Genomic DNA, 21,961 nt, shown 5'->3' with positions numbered 1-21,961 from the left:
CTGTAAGGCAAACTTCTCACTTCCCAAGCTGATACCACCCTGTGCATCGTTCACTAAGAAACAGTAAAACTGCAGGCGAAATGTAGCAGTAACAAAGCTAGAGCCATATGTTCCAGAAGGGCCAAACTTACAGCCAAGAAATCCCAATGCACTAGAAGAATTAGGTCCTGTTCTTCTTGTAGTTGTGTGGTCCCATTTTCCCCAAAGAAATGGTTTAATTTTTGTGGTGGGGATGTAGGGGTGATAGGAATAGGGGGCACAGGGAATATGCTGTGTATTACAGAGCCTCCATGGCTCTGGGACGTGGAGTTGTTAAACGAATCGTTTTCCCACGTAGGATTTGTCTTCCTGGTCTTCTGCTGATGATCTGGACACCTCGGGATCTGTGAGTCCCACATCAGGAAGAAGCACCCCGAACAGACAGAGAACGGTAACTTTCCACTGGTCATTTTCACTCAGCCCATGGGAGGGAACACTGGGGAGCGACAGTATTTGTACCTACTGCAGGGTCCACAGGCTCTCCCCCTGCAGAGCAGGAGTCCCCGTAGAAAAGAGGACTGTCACACAGACTAGTGCTAATTCCTCAGCCCTGCTGCGTGCCCTCCCAGCATGTACCCGAGAATGGAAGAGCAGTTTTGTGTTTCAAAAGAATCAGGGCTCAACGTGTGGCTGGTATGCAGGGAGAACAATTACTTTTCTTGTGCAAATGGCCATTTCTAGAATGGTGCTCATTTGTCCCTTTGGTGGCTCCTTCCTTCAAACCACCACTGCCATGTCCACCTAAATAAAAGTGGGCTGCCACTCACAGGAGTGCCTCAGCCAGCAGTGGACAAAACCGGGGCATCTTATAAGACCACGGAATCGATAAGACGAGAGGAAGTTCTGTTGACTCTTGAGCAGAGACACTCCTGAGTGGTAGTCCTGAAGGGTTATGGCCATTGTGTTGCCCCTAAAGTGGCACCAACTCAGGCTGACTCACCCGCAAGGCCTGTGGTGGGGGCTGCATCACTGGAACACAATGAAGATGGAAAGAGAAATTTGGCCCCTGCTACCCTCTATACCTTGATTTCTCTGTGTAATTAGAAGCTTGTTTTCTGTTTTGTTACTTTTTTTGTCCAGCTTTATGATTATATTCATCCCATTTTTCCTTAGTTTTTAGAAGTATTGATTTTATTTGTACTTTTTTGCTGTTATAAACACTTACGTTCTATGCCAATAAATGTGTTATCTTTTTCAGGATTTTTTTTTTCCCCTACATTCACTAGTTTCCTATAGATCCTAGTTTAAGAATGTGAAGGAATACTGGCTTTTTGAGTCAAATTTTAGCCCTTATTTAACTTGGGTGTCATCACTGCAAAGAGCAATCTCATATTACCATTGTTATTTTTGATCTACCAGGAATTTTAATATTGTTTCGATGTTCTAAAAGATGAAAACACTATGCAAAGTATCTTTGAAATGCATGGTTTGGCATAGTGAATGTTATATTTATTATAAGTAAATATACAGAGACCCTTGAGGAGGATAGAATCATTTGTGTTTCTACCTTGAAAATTGGGGGAAAATATGTCCACTGTGGTGTGGACTCCAGAATCATATATTACATTTCTTCAATGACTGATAATATAGATGTCAAGTTATTTCACTTTTTCAACAGAAGAAAAGCCAGTTTCCTTAATTCGTGGGTACTGATTGTTTCATTTGATTTATTTTTCCTTTGCTGCCCTTTTAGTTCAATTTTCATCAGTAGCTTGTCTTTATTTGCCTGGACTGAACATTCTTCTTTCTTTACCCCCTGTTCATTGCAAACAGCCACGAGGCAAATGTAGTCTCTCACAGCCTGGACCCTCTGTCAGCAGTCCACATAGCAGGTACCTTATTCTCCTGGTTTCCACACTGTTCTAGAATCCTAAGAGGATGATGAAAATTGTCCATGACTTAGGTAGGCCTATATCTGGTCTGCCTCTAGGTAGTTGAGAAATTACACGTTTCAGTCCACACTCTTTCCTAATCAATTGGAAGAGACGTTTCTAAAGGAAAGGTACAAGTAAATCTCAGAGCCTAAATTTGTGGATCCCACCAAAATGTTGTTGAACTATCCATAGCCCATCTGGTACTTTTCATCAGACGGTATTCCGTATGTCCATAGGGATTTGACACACCTGGTAACACAATTGCTGTTTGATTCATGGCAGACTTTTATCATCCTCTTTATTTCTAGATTTTAAAATAAGACAGGTAATAGATCAATGAACTATTTTATCATTCACAGAACCCACAAATCTGAATAAAATGTACTAACATCCCCTGCTTTTTATTTTATTTTCATGTTTTATCCAGATTGTGGGTTTTGGATCCTCAAAATGGCAAGTCCTAATTTGGTGTTCTTCATTGAAAATTTATAAGCACCTTCTCTCTCCTGCCGATCCTAAACTTTTTCTCCAGCCAGCACACTCAGCCCCTCACCTTTCTGACCCTTGGCAAGCTCTGTCCCTCTGGAACCAAGAGCAGCCAGTGTCCCTGCCCCGCTGCCTCGCAAGAGCGACCCATAGCTGCCACTCTGAGCTTCACGCCCTGCCTCCTACACGCCCTCCTTTCTGCAGTTAGCAGTGCTTGCCTTCTCTGTTGTTGGTGTGATGTCTGTGCTCCTCTGCCCTTCTGCTAATCAGTTCGTGTCCCCCAGACAACTTTTTCAAAATGAAAATGCTGTCCTCGGAGCTGATTTTTCATTCCAGTCCCAAGCAGTTCCCTGTTAAAGTAGTTTGCCCCTCTGGAAACTTATCACCACTGAGCAGGAATCTAAATTCCTGGAAGGAGGGTGGGGATGAAGAAATGTAGAACTGTAAACAGCCCTGAGTAGTAGTGTTAGTTTCCCAGCTGTGTGCTGAAAGCACTGGCTATTTTATTTGGTCGCTCCCACTCAGCTGAAGTAAAGGCAGAACGTATTTTGGTATGCTTTCTGGTTTTAAGTCTCCATTTACTATGTTTCTTTTTTCTTTCATTTTGGTTTGGTTTAAAGACAATTTTGCGGGTTTTTTTTTTTTTTTCCTATGCATTACAAAATAGCAATCATGAAATACAGAGAAAGACTCACAGGGACTTTTGAAGATAAAGGTGGACATCTGCAGGTTCTCCGATGTTTTCTTAGCCCCCTGCAAGAAAAAACAATCACATACTATAAAAACAGATCATTGTGTTATACAGTCCACCTTCTCCTCACAAATTGCTGGTGTGTCATGAACAGAGTTGAAGAATCTCCCCATAACATTCCTTTGAGGACACCAGAGATCAATTCTTTGGTTGACACAAATGACAGCGATGAGAAGGGAAAAAGCTGTTGTGTCATTATGCAACACCAATAGACATCAGTCTTTGGTTCCCAAATATCGCATTTACCTGCTCCCCCCATTATTTCAGACAGCTACACAGATGGTCTGAACATGTCAAAGGCATCATTTCTTAGGGCAGCCTTTGCTTACACGTGCTTCCTAACAGGGCTTTGTGGCTGGGACACCCACAAGGCCGCCTTTCAGCTCTGCTCTGTCCAGCACTGTCGAAGAACATCTCTCTGAGCATTCAGCGCCGTGTTCACTTTGCTATTCAGGAGGGAGTAGAATCCAGATAACCTTCATTTGAATGCAAACTTCATCAAACACTTGCCAGACAGCTTGTGGCTGAACACACTATTGACTCCTCTGTCAGGTGTGCACCCAACCCCGACAAGGAAGTGCAGAGCCTGTGGGAGCAGATTGAACTTCACTCACAATCTGGGCTGGCTTGGTGTTCCTTTACACAGAGACTTGAGAAGCATGTGTTTGATCTTGCACTGGTCCAGCAAATTTGAAAGGCTACTGCAGGAGAGCAAAGAGTTTAGAGTGTTGTCCCCAGCAGTCTGCAGCAGGAAAATTTTAGATATGTGTCCTTTCTGAGATGGGGAAGAGACTGAGTTGGGAGAAACTAGATAGTAGTTTGGAGGGAGTGTAGGGAGGGGTTACTTATATGCCTTTTGTTGTTTAATGTCAAATATTAACAATACTTGCCTGTTACATACGAGGCTATTTCCAAAACTTCATGGAAGGATTTGTATTATCTTTTAATTCCATTTTTCCATGAACTTTTGAAGTACCCTCATGTTTTAGTTTAATCTGATGGTGCCAATTCTATGTCTTCATACATAATATTCGAAACTTACGTATGGATTGATGCCAGTACTTGCTGAACACCTACTGTGTTTAAGCCCTTGGCCCACGAAATTGGTGCAATATGCCTCCTGCCATTAAAAGATTTGCAACATATCAGAATCTAGAGATTCCCTAAATCAATTACAAGGAGTTCCTCAGCACTTTTAAAATTATAAATATTTGAAAAAAATCTGTGCATACATTCATAATAACTATATTCATGATTTTTGTTTGAGATTAAACATATTTTATTTTATTTTTTTTTTTTTTTGTCTTTTTCGTGACCGGCACTCAGTCAGTGAGTGCACCGGCCATTCCTATATAGGATCCGAACCCGTGGCGGGAGCGTCGCCGCGCTGCTAGCGCAGCACGCTACCGAGTGCGCCACCGGCTCGGCCCAAGATTAAACATATTTTAGAAGGATGCTTTCAATGCAATGCTTATGATAGCCCAGGTGGTACTTTTTTCTTACATTTGACTTAAAATTTTCTTACTCTATCACCAATAACTCTTCAAAACTCTACGTAGACGAGATGAAGTTAACAAATGGGAGGATTTCATTCCAATTTCCAGCAAGTCAAAGGAACAGTTGCTCTGTAGTCTGCATAGAATGAATTGATGACTTCATTCTAATTGGAATTATAAAATGCAAAATTGCCCTGGACACCTTTGGTCTCTGGTACCTTCTGCACAGAGAACTAAGAAGGAATGAGAAGCAGCAAATGACTGGCTGAAACCCTGAAGAGGAGGGAAAAGAGACCTCATTTTAAAATGTGTTCAAGGTAGTCAAATATATTTAAGCAAGTGCAGCGGCTCTTTTGCATATACACTGGGACCTTACTATAAACACTATTCAGTTTCTTGTGGAATTTGTTTTCAAGTCTTTTCTGCCAGATTCTACTCTGGGGAACTATTTAGTCGAAGCATTCAAAGAGCCTGAGCATAAAGCAGCCTCCCTCCTAACACGGCTGGCCACCCATCCCCAAGGACAGCTGTAGAGGAAGGCTCCAACAGGTTTCTCTTTTGCAGTTTTGAGGTAGGCCTTCCCGGTGTTTATGTGGAACAAGTCATGAAGTTTGGGAAATCTATCACATCTTTAGAAGCACTATTAATAAATAAGAAATGTCTCCCTGGGAGAAAAGGCTGGATCCAGCCAACCCCCAGGGTATAAGTCAGCACACTCTAGTATAATTACACAGATAATAATGATTTGTTGCTGACATTTATTTAGTACTTATATGTTCCAAGCACCATACTATTAATCCTTCTCAAGCACCCCATGACATGGCTGTATCCCCCAACTTATAGATGAGGCACTGGGAATTAGAGGTGCAGAGATATGGTATTTGAGCCCAGGTGTCACCTGCCTCTGAACCCTACCTTGTTAACCATGCCACCCTTCTGAAGGGGTATTGGTGGGGAACAATTGCTCCAGGGCTTGGGACACCATAGGCTGCCTAAGGTAGCTTAGGACCAGCCAGAATGCTCAGTATGAAATAAGAGATTGGAGTCCTAAATTGATTCTGGAAACTTGTCTTTTGAATCACATATCCAAGAAGCAATGGGTTTCAAAGACCAGTCACATAAGAGCACACAATAAGATCATAGACAACATAGATATTTCTACACAATGAATTCCTGTTGCTTTACTGCCAGTGTTAGCAAACAAATAACAAAATGACTTGAAAGTTTTTTTTCACTTGGCTTCAAATAATGTATGCACAGAATTAACTCGTTTTATTTTCCTTGATTATGTAGAATTTTCAAAGTGAGTCACACTGTACATGCACAGTATTCAGACTTCTCGCATCTCTTGGTCATAGACATGTTCTTTTGTGTGGTGTGTTGTGTATTTCTTCCCCCCCTTATTTTCCTTCCCTCACCATTGTGTATGGGTTTTAGGACAGAGATGAAACAACTCCTAGGCATTTATTTACCCAGAAATTTGAAGGAGTGAGAGGAGTAAGAAAAATAAATATTCACTTGTAGATAACAAACACGCTTTTTTCTGCACACAATTACCTGAACTATCTCCATTGATTAAGTTCCTTGAGTAAATTCACACATTCAATTTTTCCTGTATGAACACAATCTAAACTGGCATACCTGTACGTAAAAAGGCCAGTGGAGAACCACCAGTGGCTACTGATCAAGCTGCCTTTGTTCTTTCTTTTATCAAATTTCCCAAGACCTTTGAAACTTAGATGAGTTTAGGGCTGTAGATAAATATTAAAAGTGCTCTTTCACCCTAGTATAATTAAACTATTGGTACTAAAATCTCCGAACAGTTTCACCCTGCAGAAGAGGCAACTTTGGGCATGTTGAAACTCTGGTAATTACCCCAAGGGGGTGGGCATCTTTCTCAGTAGATAGATTGGGCATCTTCAGGGGCAGTCAACTGCACAGATGGTCACTAAGGTACTCTGTGTTCTCTTTGTCCTCATCTTAGCCCATTACATCTCCCTAGGTTGGCATTCTTCAACATTAGAAGTCATGCACCAATTAAATTTTAATAAAGAATGCTCTGATGCTGTTAAATGTGCCATGTCCTTCAACAGACTCTGTAACATATGTGCCCATATTCCCAAAATGGTGACCTTTCCAGTCTTTCTCAGGAATGATCTAGTCAATGTTCAGCCCTTGTTTTAATCTTGATCTTTGGTGGAATTGCTGAAAGAAGCTAATAATTGACAAAGGGGCTATTGGGCTCTGCGAGATTATATTATCAGTAATAGGCATAAATCTGCCTATCACTAAAGTCTTTAAATGTCTCTTAACGAAAATGGGTCAGTATATAAATATATATATATATATCAATATATAAAATATATATATTGATATATATATATATATTTAATACTGAGGAAATGTGGAGCTCTCTTCTGTTCTCCTGTTATAACTCATCCAGCTACAGGTAGTGAGAGTTTTCAACAGGGCATATTTTCAAGTCAAGGGAAGGATATATTGAAGAAAAATTCAATCCGGAGTTTGTGGGTAGCTATCCCATCCTTCTCAAGGCCCTTTAAGGCAAACCAGTGAATCATAAACTGTCAGAGCCAACACAATTTTAAGATATTAATGCACCACTCATATTTGCAAAGGAGAAAAACAAAGACCAGAGAGATTAATTCACTTGCACGTGACTATATAACTGCCTCAAAACAAAATGCCCTCGTGTCCGTACACTGATTTGAAGATCAGTGTGATACTGTGAGGCTTTATACTGGAAGCATTGTTTTAGACAGGAGGAAACCACTTGCTTCCAAATATTTTAGGATTCAAATATTCTCTTCTTAACTTCTACATGTGAGATACCTGTGACATAAATATGACCTGCGTGACCATCATTCATTTCACCAGCCAACAAACATTGAATGGTATGGAGTGTGGCGAGCAGGGATTTTGGAACCCTGAGCTCCTGTAGATCTGTAACTTTAGTTGTGAGATTTGGGGCAAGTCATTTCCCCTATGTGGAGAGTCCAAGTTCCGGTAGCTAAAATCCCAGGGTTAAAATCTTACTTCTGCCACTTGTTGGCTGTGTTAGCTAGAGCCAGTCATTTACTTGTCTGAGCCGCCTTTTTATCATTTATAAAATGAAGATAAAAAGTACACACCTCAGAGGACTTTTGGCGGATTAAATGAGAGAACCCAAGATAGAAGCTTAGAGTGTTGCCTAGCGATTAGAAGAAATATTAACTATCCTTAGCTACTTATCTACAGAATTAGGAGGTGGTGTGTATACTCTCTAAGGCCCTGTCTCAACATGAATATTTTATACTTAGATCACTAGAGAAGTTCCTATTTCCCCCTGCCATTCATAAGGTATAGACATATTTCTTTTATGCTCTACTATATTTTCACAAAATACACATTTTTTTTTTTTTCTATGCAGCTTATTGAGAATAACTCTGGTCTTAGCATCAGGGCAGTTAATCAGTTTGACCACTAGGTGGGGATTGAACTCTTGTGGCCTCTCAGCTGGGAGACTGTTTACACTGACAAATCAGTAGAAGACATAAAGCATGTAAGACTAAAACTTGGAACTTCAAAGTTGGAAGGCCATCTATTCTATTTTGAAGAAGCTGATGAAGAAGTTGGCATGTGGAGGTGTAGGAAGCTGTTCAGGGTTACACTGCTGCTTGTTGTAGACTTCAGAAAAGAACAAGGTTTCTGTTTAGGCCAGTCATTTGTTTTCTCATTACACTGCAAGAACCATACCAGAAACACAGTGTGCTGTGCTGCTCGGCTCGTTGGGGCTTCCACAGAAGCGATTTGTTTCTCTGCTATCTTTCTTTGATGGTTTAATGAAAGAACTTTGAGTAGTCCCTCTGTTCCCTTTTAAGGGAATTATATGTTTTTTTTATTTTAACATTTATTTTCTTTGGAGCCTCCGCTGATCCCCCAATGGTATTGCGGTCATCTGTCTTCAAAAATGAACACCTAATAGGGGAACTACAATCATAGTGTTTGTTTATCAGGCAGCCCTACAGAGTTCCCAATACAGTTTTTACACCTTCAGATTTCTGCAAGAGCCTCACGTTCTATGCCCTTACCCCTAGTGATATTAAAACCATCAGAGAAGTCACACTAGTGTGCACAAATGTGTCTCTTTGATATATCTATTCTTGCTCAGGCAGTGTCGTGTGAATGTGGGTGTACCCAAAATGCCTCTTGTCAATAACATCTCTTTCTTCATCTTTTCACTAGTAACCAAACAAAACATTAATGGTTGCTCACCAAAAAAAAAAAAAAAAAAAAAAAAAAAAATCAAAAACAGGAGCACCCTGCTTAGAACCTACTTCCATATTCGATATTTCACCGGCAATATTTCTTACATATTCTGAAATTTGTGCTTAAACTCTAGTGCACTATTTAAAAGGAAGATAAAAGTGAAATGGGAAAATTCAAAACGTTGAGTCTAGAAAGGACCTTCAAAATGACAATCTGTCCTCTTCAGAAAAATGGTGTCAGTTTCACAAAGTCACAGAACGGGGGATAAGATCAGCCTAGACTCTACGTCATTCAACACCAGTATTGTGTAGCCGGGTCCACGGCTGTTCCTTGCTCCTGCAGCTTGGGAATCCACTAATGTCAGGGCCAGGGCCAGGTGCTGATTCAGTGCAAGATGAAACCAGGCATCCTCTAAGATTAATTGAGCTTTTGTGGCTCTGTGCAAAATGACTGCGACTGTTTTTATTTTGCCGCATGGATATCGGCATATCAGGATGACTAGGTGGGAAACTTTGTGTGATTCTGACAGCAACTAATTTTGCCTGACAATGTGGCTGATATTCTTAAACCAAAAATGTACTTCATCAAACATCCAGATTTTAATTATCCTGGATCTACTTAATTTACGGTAGTAGAACGTGTGTAGAGCAATTATCTTTGTTGATGAAAAATGTTTTACTAAATTAAGGGATAAAAGGAGTGGAATTTGAACCCAATTAGTTACCTTTAGGTGACTGACTACATGTTTATTTTTTGTCAGTGCCATTTCCAACAACTCTTCATTTGGCGGTGGGGAAATGGCCTGGGCATGCTGCAGAAAACTGGCAGCTAATTGCCAAGTTGGGTTGTGTTTGGCATGGCCCTTTAGCTGCTAGGAAGGTGTGGAAGCAAAAAGCAGCATCCATCCAATAGTTGAGTTATCTGAGTTCTTTATGTTGATTCTTCTCTCAGGTCCACAAAAGGTGGCTCCGATTCCTCCCCTTCTGAGCCTCGGCCAGCTCGGTCCGGCCGAGCCTTCCTGTCCCGAGTCCTCCGAGCCGCTCTTCCCCTTCAGCTTCTCCTGCTGCTCCTCATCGGGCTCGCCTGCCTGGTCCCACGATCAGAGGAAGACTACAGTTGTGCCCTGTCCAACAATTTTGCCCGGTCATTCCACCCCATGCTCAGATACACAAATGGCCCTCCTCCGCTCTGAACCAAGCAGATGCCACCTGCAGAAGAGCTGGTCGTATAAGGAGGATCAGGCCAAAAGCAATCCCAAACGATCAAAAAGAGGACCTTAGTCTCAGCAAAAGACCTCGGAGTGGCAGCTTTATCTTTCCTCCTTATCATGGCTTTGGAGGTGGAAGATAAACGATGGCAGGAGAGTGAATAGATGACAGAAGGTTTAGAAGAAATCATGTTTGAGACTCTGAGCCTTAGCACTAAAAAGATCAAGTGAGAACCTCCAAAGTTCCCTGGACTGGTGAATTCTGGACTTTCGGCCCATTCTGTGCACAGGCAAGGACGTCAGCAGACTGTCTGGGCAGCTTTCCTGTGGTGCTGCTCCATCCAACCAATGAATGACCCTCCCAAGCGCCATGTCAGTATCGTACAATCTACCAACCAACCAGTGCTGGAGAGACTTTAGAACCTGTAACATACAATTTTTAAGAGCTTATATGGCAGCTCCCTTTTTAACCTTGTTTTCCTTTGGGGCATGATATTCTAACCTTTGCTTTAGAAGCATAAGCTGTAAATCTAAAGGCACTTTTTTTAAAGGTATAAAGAAAAACTAGATGTAATAAATAAGATCATGGAAGGCTTTATGTGAAAAAAGAAGAGTTGAATGTTATAGTAAAAAAGATATTTATGTATGTACAGTTTGCTAAAGCCAAGTTTTGTTTGTATTGATTTCTTTGCATTTATTATAGATACTGTAAAATATCTTGTCTGTGTGTTTTGTTTTGTTTTGTTTTAACCCCTAAAGAAATGACTCTAAATTTCATTACTAAGCAGGCACTGATGAGAATGCAACCTACATTACCTTTTTTGTAGAATGAATGAAGCTGGAACATAACTGCGAGTTACATATTAAAAGAAAAGGAGGATTAGTGGTAGTATGTATTTGTACCCCTGGGTGATTCCTTTTTCCCTGTCTCTTCCATGATCAAATCTCATGAATTCCCACTTCTTGACATCTTTCATACCCTTTTCTCCTTTTGCACAATTGCAAGAGCCTCTTAGGATCCTGTGTCTGAGGCCCTTTCTCCATTTCATCCCAGGGGTAGACAACAGCCACATGGCTTTCCCTGGGTGATAGTTCGACCAGTCTACTAACAAGGGCCATGCCAGCCACAGATGAGTCCAGGGCCTCTGCCCAGGGCCTTCACAGTCACAGGTGCCTTCTGAGGGAGGGGCATGGGGTCATGTCAGGAGCATCCTCACTGGCATCCAGGAGCTACCTCGGCAAAGAGAGACAAGATGCTTCATCAGAGGCTTCATGGAAGGCACGGGGTTTTTAAATATTAAGAGGATTAAAGTCACTGATGGCTGTTAAAGAGGCTCCCATCTTTGTAGGAAGGACCGTCAGGAGCCCTGCTGTGGTCTAGGGGGAAGGAATGATGTCCCAAGTCGGGTGGGGGGGAGTCAGGGCGTGGGAAAGTCATGGGCAAAGAAGCCATCGACTGACCAAGAAGGGTGGGAAGGGTCAGGTTTACAGCATGTTGGTGATGAGATTTGCAGAAGCAAACAGGAAATAAAAATGGTGAACAAAAAGAGAATCCATAAAGCTAAGATGGAGAAATAGAGAGTTTGAAACTAAAAGTAGTGACTTAATAAACAATCCAGGGAGGATTGAAAGGCTTTTAGGGAAACTATACCTGAGGAGCAGGAATGTGCCTCCTGGAAAACGTGGTGGCAGTAGCTTCCCTTGTTCTGGTGAGGAGTGTGAAGCTGCACCTGCAAGAGGCTCATGTGGGAGATTCAGCAAGCTGAGGGCTGAGAGGCACAGGGGGCGGGGGATTCCAGGCTAAACTGATTTACAGCCTACCCCCTGGGGCCAGATACTAAGAAATTAAAGCTACAAAACCTTAATGGCAAACCATGTAAGAGATCGTAAAGCAAAGGACTGTGAAGCAAGATAATTTATGAGACAGAAAAGCAGGGCCTCCAAGGAGCTGGGGTGGGTGGTCCTGAGAGCAGCTCAGTGGATGGGTTCCTTGCTCTGTGCTTTTAAGTTCACCATGACCATTGCCAACTGTCCATAGGGAACTGTATGGGAATTAAAATATTCTCCGTGTAAGCCAAATAGGTCTACGCTGGGCCAGGCACTGCTGCAGGCTCCTGCAGGGAGAGTCAAGTCTCAGCTAGGACCTCACAACTTCTTGTTTAATTACTCATTAAAAGCAGTCATCATGGGGCCTTTGACATACAGAGGAATCGTATTTCCCTGTACTTGTTGTGTCCTGACACAGATGAAGGTAAATGAAGAAATGAGAAGGGAACTCAATGGAAACAATATCTAATTTAGGAGAGAAAAAAGGAGGTTAAGTCCATTAGATCTGTCTTTGTTTTCTGTGAGCAAATTTTCTCTCCTTTAATTTCTTGGTCACTGGGTTTATGTGGTAGTGGGATGCATTTTTGAAGGGAATGAGTATTCACTGTGGACATGGAGGCAGGCGGAGTGGTTTTACAAGCATGGGGACAATTTCCTGCTTAGTCATGTGCAGCACTATGAAGTTAATTTGGGTGTTGAGAGGGGGTGTTGCACTGACAGTGGTCATTTCAATTTTAGATTTAATAATGCATTGTAATAACTAAGGCTGATTGTCATACCTAAAGTAACCCAGAGGTAACGAAACTGAAAAGAAATGATTTTTACTCTGCAGTTCCTGGCTTCTCTCCCTTGGAGTTTTAAAATATCCACCAGGAATCCATTGGGAACTACCACAGAGAGGTCACCTCATTCAGATGAGGACAAAAACAAAGTAAAAAAAAAAAAAAGTAAAGGACAAGAATAAGTAAAAGGACAGGGTGAATTGGGGGCATCTCCTGCAGCCCAAGGAGGTTGGAAAGTTGAGAATGGCTAAGGAAAATCCGGGCAATATGCTGTAACACAAGCTGAGCATGAGGACTATTTAATCTGGGGAGCAGAGGAAGCCACTTGTCATCTTTCTCAAATACGAAGGTCACAGACAAATGAATCAGCCGTGTGAATTTATTAACCTGTTACCTAATACAGGTGTGGGAACATAACTGAATTTGAAAACCACAATTATATCAGGAGAAGAAAGTCCCTTGTAAGCTGTGCCACAGATGAATGAATTTGATGCCATTGGTGGTCAAGAAGAAATCCAGATTTCCTGCTGAACAGTGAGATCAGGGCCTCGCAGATGTGCATTCTGGGTGCAGGCCTAAATCCTTCCAGACACATTCTTGAGGCAGTCTTTGGGCTCCGAAAATGATGATATCAAGCAGCTGCTGACATTGACAGCCATGCCAGGCAGCCAACCCCAAACCACATTTTCTGGCAGGAACCCAGTACAGTCCACCTCCCATCCCCTGCACCACGCCTCCTTCTGGGGTGTACAGGTTGACCCAAAACTGTAGGGATGCAAGTGATCAAGTGCTTTTTCAAAGTGTGGCTCTGGATCAGCAGCATGAGTAGCCCCTGGAAACTTGTTTGGAATGTGCCACATTCAGCTTTGGAGCTGGTCTTCCTGGCCGCCACCTGCCCCGGATTTCCCCATGTTTGGGCCACAGTGGCAGGCGATGGAAGCAGGTCTCCCTTCCTCCCCCACCAACTCATAATGTCAGCTTCGTCAAATGATATGCTTCCATGCACGAGGGTTCTTCAAAGAGTTCATGGAAAAATAGAATTAAAGGATAATATGAATCTTTCCATGAACTGTTTGAAATGCCCTAGTAAATCTGGATTTTTATTCTGGACTCTATCCTGTGCTGTTGATCTATCTGGCTGTTGCTGTTTTAATTATAGTGGTATATAGTATAACAGATTATAATGATAATTCATATATTTATATAATATAGAAATACCTTTTTATAATTTATAAATATATAATAAATAATACAAATATAAATATAAATATGTATTATAACTATTAATATACTACTATAGTATATTTGTTACTTTATTATAAATTTTAATACATCTTAGGACAAGCCCCATTTCTTTCTCTCTGTATATGTCTATTTTAGAGGTTAATTGTTAAAAAAAAAATGAAATTAATTACAAAAAATTCTCTTGTTTTCTAAAGAAAAATTGAGTTTCCTGTCTCGACCACTGCCCAATTTTATGTTACCTTTCTATGCCATTTGACTTTCTTATTCAAACAACATACATATATGTTTTTAAAAATTGGATCTATTTTTCTTATTCTGTAACTTTCACTTTTCACTTAGTATTCCACAGACATTAATATTTGTGGTCCCTGATTTATGATGGTTCGGCTTTCAGTTTTTCTACTTTGGAATGGGTTTATCAGGGCACTAAATGCATTTTGAACAGATGCTATTTTGGACTTAGGATGGGTTTAACAGGAAGTAGCCCCATCATAAGTCGAGGAGCGTCTGTACATAAGCAGTTCGTCTTCGCTGCTTTGGATATCTCAGTATCATGTTTTCAGCAGTTGTTTTCTTCCAGGTGTTTGCTACTAAGCAAAGCTGCAATGAACATTCTTATACATAGATGCATGTATATCTTTTTGTAGTGCTGTTTCTATTTCTCTAAGATGAATTGTTCAAGGCGGTATTACTGAATCAAAAGATATGTTCATTCTAAATTTTAAGAAATTCTGCCAGGTAACTTTTCGAAAAAGCTGTAATGATTGACACTTCCACCCACAGTGGACACGAGAACCTCCTTTTCCTCATACCCTTCCTAAATTTACAGCAGTGGTTTCGACTCCTTTCTCCTGAGAGATTTCTCGGAGTGCATCCCGCTGGGTCAGCTCAGCACCCAGATCAACTCTCCCATACCTTGATCTGACTGCTATTTGAGGTCCTTCCCTGAAAATGCTTGTGTCATCCATAAAGAATTCATTCTTTTCTTTCTTTCCCTTCCTTCCTTCCTTTCCTTCTATCTCCCTCTCTCTCACTCCTGTCTTTCTTCCTCCTCAGCCTTTTTTTTATTATTATTCTGTTGGAGGGTCGTGGGGGCAGGGCTTTAACGCTTGTATTTGGAACGGAGATGGCATCTTCCCTCGTGAGAAACCTGCACGGAGGGTTCTGCAAGTCCTTTGGCTCCTCCTAGCTTGTGCTGTTTGTTTCCTGGTTAGGGCACCTCCTGGCTCAGCGCCCCTGACTGTTCCCTCAGCTGCTGGTGCTGACATCAGGAATTGGAGGGTTCTAGCACCTCGGCAGAGCTGCATACTTCCTATTGGCAAAGTAAGTGCTCACGTGGCTTTCCACAGCTCAGTGGAAATGGGAAGTCTGGGACCAGGATGGTGACATGGTTTGGCAGGTGATCAACCTTGCTTGTTCAGGATTTTGGCTTGATGAGGTCCTGGTATCATTTCCTTGGGGGCGTCATCGAGCACTTTCTTCTCTTGGTGGTCTTTGCTGTACTCCAGAGGCCTAAACAACCCCCTGAGGCAGCTGCTAAAATCTTGAGTCTCCAGTATCACAGAGGAGCTGGGGGCTGGGGAATTGGGGGAACTCACCAGCTGGGACACTTCACTGCAAACGGGACACAGGAAATTGGAAAGGACATCTATCTTATCTTTCTGCCTCTGTGCAGGCACAGAAAATAGATGAAAAAATCTCCCTAGTGCTTTAAGCTCTCTGACAGAGCCTTTCCACTGCTTTTTATACCTTGGCCAAAGCTTAGCTGCTTTTTCCATAGGAAGAAATCTGGAGCCGCCTTGGGTTCTGTCCTTTTTGGGTTCAGATCTTTCTCCTGCCTAGACTCAGGTTCTTGTGATCTAGGGCTAAAACCAGTTGGTACCAACATTGCCAAGTAACTGAGCTTCTCTATCCAAACCTCCTCTTTTTATAAACCTGCTTGATGTTTTTCTTAGACACATTTCTTTAGCATTTGAGAGTGGATTGGATTGTAAGGATTGGTAAGGGGTGTTTTGAACTATTTAATAATAAATTAAGAGATAAATTAATGGATAGTTTATTCTAGAGTTTGTAATCTGTTCTTAGTGAAGCATCTAGAGGCTTTAATTTCAGCACTTTCAGCCTTTCCCTCTATTTTGCTATGATTGAGCCTCAGAAACTGGTCTGCATCTGGCATCCTGGAGGGACTGGGCACCACACAAGCTGCTCCCGGAGGCGGTGGCATGGTCCCTACTGCCACCTGCATCCTTCCCTTCCCCTCCCCCAGACTGTGGTCTGGGGACCTGGGTACCAAAACATGTTCTTTCTGGTCGTAAATGTGGAAATACTCAGGAATCTTTACAGCTTAACCTCCACTGAGTCTGGGGTGCACTGGAAAATTCAGTCAGCCCATAAAAATGTTTCCCAGCCCACAAACCTTTCGCTGGCCTTTCCCACAATTATTGATTTCTCAATGAATAGGCAGCAATGACAGGTCACAGAGCTGCAGCAGACCCAGCAGTGCACCAAGTTTGCAGTGTCACCCGACTGCTGTCTCTTGGCAGAGGGGCCACAGTCGGCTACTTTGGAGTGCCTTCCCTGCTGCCAGCCTGGCCTGGCCACTGAGTTATCCCACCCAGTTTCAAAATTACTCGTTAAAGTGTTTGCCCAAATGCTTTCTTGCTCCCATTTCATTTTATTTTATTTGTTTTGCTTTCATCTAGTTAGGATGAAAGCTACTATTTTGTCAGTTCTGCACGGATGCCAAGTGCCTTGGCTATGGCCAAGGTCCTGTTCCCGGGCCATAAGGTAAGAGATGGTCTTGTGGCAAGGGGGTTGGGAGTGGACATGGAGCCTGGCCCAGGTGCTCTGAGACTCTGAAACAGGCCCTGCCGCTGGTGAGGGTTCCACTCCTCCAGCTTCAAGGTCTCAGGTCACCAGCTAGAAATAGAGCTCTGCCTGGTGCCAAGGTGCAGAGGAAAATCACTCTTCACTGGCCTGCCACTTCTGGTAGGAACCAGGGGCAGGAAAGATGCCTGGTCCAACCCCAGAAACCAAGAGCACTGGCTCCCACTAAGTGCCAGGAACGATGGTGGAAGAAATGCTCCTCAAACTCTCCTATCCAAGGGCCACCCAGCAGGAAGAGCAAACACATTTCTCCAGAACAGAGCACTAAACATCCTGCCCTAGATGCCATATTTCTTTGAAAAGTCACATTTCACCTTAAAAGGTCATGTGATTTTTTTTCTACTCATAAAATATGAAAGCTCATTTAAATGCAAAATTAACATTTTCTGTGGTCCTTGAGAGAAATTTCATATGTACTCTGAGACATTCAGTAACTCCTAGGATCTCAAAGTGATACTTCTTACTACTCATGTTTAAAGTCAGGAAGACTAATCCCATGTCTGCCGTCATGAGATTTCTGGCCTTCAGAAAGTTACTTAACTGTTAGGCCTCAGTTTCCTCATCTGTAAAATAAGGATAATAACACATCTACCCTCATGAGGTAGCTGTCAGGATTATCTAGAAATGGCATAAAGCAAGTACCAGACATATTGAGGCACTCAATAAATGGTTCTCTTGTGTGTATGAGTGAGCGTGCATCTGTTTGTGTCTCAGGGTAGAAGGGAAAACCAAAGATCATTCCATCTGCTGACGACCCTCTTCAACAACTTTTGGTCAATGCAGAGGTGCTTCCTGTTGTAGGGAATTCTCCCACCCTTACCTTTAACCAGGTGCACCACGTTATCTACAGGCAGTTCACTTAAACAGTTTATCTCTATCTTGAATGAACATCTCTACCCCTGTCTTTATTCTTTTGGTGGTATTTACAAACATTGCAATTGTAAGCTACCATGCATGTGAACTTAAACTAGTTCCTTAACACATACTCCAAATATTGAGAGTTATGAAAATTTGCTTCCCCGAGGCATAATTCTCTATTTTGGGAGAAGCAAATCTAAACATGGTGATTCTGGATTTCAAGTTCCCCAAAGGCTTAAGAATATACCTCTGGAGATGTGACCTTGAGCCAGGGAAAGTTGAGTCAGCCCCTGTCAGGCATTCTCACTCGACATACTCCAATGATAGACTGAGAAGTCCCATTGATTGCTAAATATTCTCTCAAAAGCTTGCTGATTACTGGAAATAACACATGGCACATATAAGACAACTCTGTCCCTTGGTGTTCTGAGAAAGGCTATAAGGGACTGACAGGGTGTGTAGAGATGGGAGGTTTCTAGCTACAGCCCAGTGAGGAGATTGGTAAATCCTCGCTTCAAAAAGCAACTATAAAGCTCAGCAAAGTTGACAAAAACCATTTTACCACTCTGCAAATTGACCAAAGGCATACAACAATCTGAAATTTTTATGCTTGGAAAACCGCTGAACTTCGGGTAAGTACAGTGTGAATTTGTGGTGTTCTTGCCTGGGGCTGCTCCCATCCCCCACCCTCAGTTTGGACAGCACCAGAACAGGGCGGGTCATGAGGACTCACCTCTTTGCTGCTGTGGTTGCAGCAGCTCACTTGCTTTGGTGGAGGCACATGCAGGTCCAACAGCTCTGCTAGCTTGAGGTTGTGGTTGTGCCAAACATATTCCTGGCTGAGGCTGCAAACATGCATTGAGGAGATCAGAGAGTGTCCAAGGTATCTGAGCTCCCGTCTGACCCTGAGGGCTACATGCATGTGCACAGGAGATCACAAGGGGCCCAGTAAAAAGTTGGGTCAAACTTGAAAATGACCTGGAAATCAGATGTGCTCCCCTATCCACACACAGATCGTTCGGCAGAGGATAGAAGCCTTACTGGCTCGGGGTGTTGGAGCACAGTCTCTGCTCAGTCACTGGATAACCACGAAGCTATGCAGACAGGCAACTCCAAGGAAGTCAGGCTTAAAAATGAAAACAAGAATAATAATTTAAGAGCCTAGCAGAAACATCAGAGGCCAAACACTGCAGTAGACGCAGATTTCACATGTTTAACCAGGTGCGTTACTAAACAAGAAACAAACAGCAAAACCCAGGAGCAACAGCAAGTGAAGGAACAAGAATCCAGAGTTGCTACAATATAGTATCTAAAAGGCTCAGTTTTCAATGGAAAAGTATGAGATGTGCAAAGAAACAGGAAAATGTGACCCATACTCAGGAACACCACAGGTCAAAACAAACTGTTTATATGTCTCCCCAGACCATGCCCCACCTCATTCCTCCTCATCCCACCATATCCTCCTCCCTTTTCTCCTCTCCCCCTCCTTCCCGACTGCTTCACAACAACACCATAGAATGTAAAATAATAACAATAAATAAATTTAATTTAAAAAGCAATTTTTATTCTGGAGTCAAAATGTACAATAACTGAAATGAAAAATTCACTAGAAGAGCTCAACCTCAGATTCAAAATGGTAAATGAAAAAACCAGTTGCCTTGAAGAGAAATGGCTAGAAATGATCTAGCTTGAAGAGTAAAGAGCAATAAAGATTAAGGAAAAATGAACAGAGCCTCAGAAACCTGTCAGACAACATCAAGCATACCAACATACGTATAATGACAGCCATAGAAGGAGCTATGGTCTGAATGTGTGTGTCCGCCCAAAATTCTTATATTGAAATTTAATCCCCAGGGCAATAGTATTAAGAGGTGAGGCCTTTAGGTGATGATTATGAGGGCTCTACCTTCATAAGTGGGATTAGTGCCCTTATCCAAGTAGGATAATACAAAAAGGTCTACATCTAAACACATCGTAGTGTGTGTTACAGGTCACATGTGTCCCCCAAAAGTTCATGTGTTGCAAACTTGATCTCCACTGTAACAATGTTAAGAGGATGGGAAATTTGATTATGATATCTGAAAGGTGGAGATTTTGAGAGATGATTGGGTCATGAGGACTGTGCCCTCATGAATGGAGTACTTCATTCATGGAGTAACGGGTTATCATGGGTGTGGTTCTGATAGATTTATAAGGAGAGTGAGTGAGGTTGGCTCTCTCTTGCTCTGGCCATTTTTGCCATGTAATACCCTGGTTGCCATGGGACTCTTTAGGGAGTCAATACCAAGAAGAAGGCTCTTACCAGCTGCACACCCTGGACCATGTAATTCCCAGCCGCCCAAACTGTGAGAAATAAATTTCATTTCTTTATAAATTATCCAGTTTTAGGTATTCTGTTCTAAGCAATAGAAACAGACTAATACAGTGTGTTTAGAGAAACACAATAGTGGTTTAGAGAAGGCTTACAATTGCAAAGAGAAATCTTGAAAGCAGCCAAGAAAAGATGACTCAGATACAGGGGAGCATCAAAACATTCGATGTTAGGTTAGTGTTTGTCTTAAATAGACTGTAGTAGTTTGATGCATACTCTAAGAGCAATCACTAAGGAAATAATTCAAAAAATAGTAAGAGCAATCTAACAGAGGAATTAAAACAATACCGTAAATATATCTATTTAATAATCAGAGGGGAGGGTTTCAAGATGGCGGTGGCTGCGGCGGTTGGCGCGGAGTAGCTGAGGTGGAAAAGGCAGCCACTGGGCCTCAGGCAGCCAGGAAACTCGTGGACCTTCCTCTTGCCATCTCTTAAGGGAGGACCACTGCTGGTGGCCAGTCGTGAGGGCTGACCACCACTTTGCCATTGGCAGGAGAGGCTGCCTCATTTACAGGCAACAGCTTTGAAGTGTGGAGCAGGAAAAGAACTGTTTCTTAGCTGCAAAAGCGAGTTTCGAAACAGGGAACACAGCGCCAGGGCTGCTGTGGATGCAGACAGGATCCCAGAGGCCGGGGCCACGCTGAAGGCGACCAGCTGCCCTATTAAGGATTCGAGGTTTCAGGCCGGCATTAAAGAAGATTCCTGGGAGTGCCCAAGCCGCGCCGCGACTGAACAGCCCGAGGCAGCAGCAGCCGAAAACGGGGAAGGCGACAAACCAGAGGCAGAGAGTGAGCGCCCGACCTGGCACAGCCCTGTGAGTGACCCCTGGCCAAGCCCTGTTCGGGGGGCTGACGCCCACCCAGCTCCCGCCTGCATCACCGGTTCACTCACTGCCCCGGGGCTGCCTCCATTTTCCCAGGTGCTGACAGCTCCGCCCGGCTCGGCCCCTCACTGAGCCTTCCCACTTGCTTGCCCCGGTGCGGGGCTTTCCGGAGCCTGCGGGCTGGCTTCCCCTCCCACTCTCTCTGTGATTCTCTGGCGGGGCTGGTGGGGGGGGCATCCCCGGCCAGAGTCGGGAGGGCAAGGAAGTACGGGCGGGCCGACTGTCACTCCACCACACCCTGGACTCCAGCCCCCGGTAAACATCCTGTTACTGGGAGGCAGATACCATATCGGTGGCCACCAGTTCGGAAAAAAGCCTAACCAATCTCTGGTTGGGAATAGTGTGGTAGGAGAGTTCCCACGTCTGCTTGAACCTGCTGGAGAGCTGGCTGCAGGTGGGCGCTAGATTTGGTCTATGCCGGGGGGATACAAAGGTGAACAAGTCCCGAGAAAGATCTACACAGTGCTACAAAGGCACCCAGAGCGACCGGTCTTCTGTGCCTAGCAGAAACCTGGTAGACTTCCTGGGCGAGGCGGTGCCGAGCAGGGTCTTGAAGGCCCAGCTGATAGACGAGGGGTGCAGAAGACACCTCCCAGCCCAGAACAGTGGCACAGAGTGGGGAGATGTGCGGCCAGGGAGGCGGAGACTCGACAGAAACCACACACCCTGTGGGGTCGCCACTGCCTGATCCAACAGCCTGGGCCAGAGCACACGGAACAGGGAGAAGTCCTGCACAGGAAGTGAAAGCTCAACAGAGATCACACACCCTGTGGTACGTGATCCAGCAGCCCAGCAGAGTCCAAGCTGACCAGAAAGGTGGCTCCCCGGAGAAGCCCAAGACCTGAGGCAACCACACACACACGGCACTAGAGGCCAACTGACCAGTCACGGAGGTAGCGATACAAAATTGGCAACCACAGCAACATCCTAGTTAGTCATTAGTCTCAAACCGGTGGACTGTGAAACCCCCGCCACAATGAAAAAACAT

General features: G+C 43.4%; 1 protein-coding gene across 2 annotated transcripts in view; it reads left to right on the top strand.

Moving 5' to 3' along the window:
- The window catches only part of SYNE1 (spectrin repeat containing nuclear envelope protein 1), a 422,354-nt gene extending 411,573 nt beyond the window's left edge, over positions 1 to 10,781 (top strand). For both annotated transcript variants that reach the window (XM_063096991.1, XM_063096992.1), the window contains 3 exons: positions 338 to 430; positions 1,813 to 1,871; positions 9,864 to 10,781. In XM_063096991.1, the coding sequence (XP_062953061.1) occupies positions 338 to 430; positions 1,813 to 1,871; positions 9,864 to 10,104 (393 nt within the window). In that variant the 3' untranslated portion in view covers positions 10,105 to 10,781. The remainder of the gene's footprint in view (positions 1 to 337; positions 431 to 1,812; positions 1,872 to 9,863) is intronic.
- Positions 10,782 to 21,961: the final 11,180 nt, after the last annotated feature.

Source organism: Cynocephalus volans, chromosome 5, assembly GCF_027409185.1.
Source record: "Cynocephalus volans isolate mCynVol1 chromosome 5, mCynVol1.pri, whole genome shotgun sequence".
Taxonomy (NCBI): domain Eukaryota; kingdom Metazoa; phylum Chordata; class Mammalia; order Dermoptera; family Cynocephalidae; genus Cynocephalus; species Cynocephalus volans.
The sequence above is the reverse complement of the archived record's forward strand: the minus strand, read 5'-3'. Positions and strand labels throughout refer to the sequence as shown.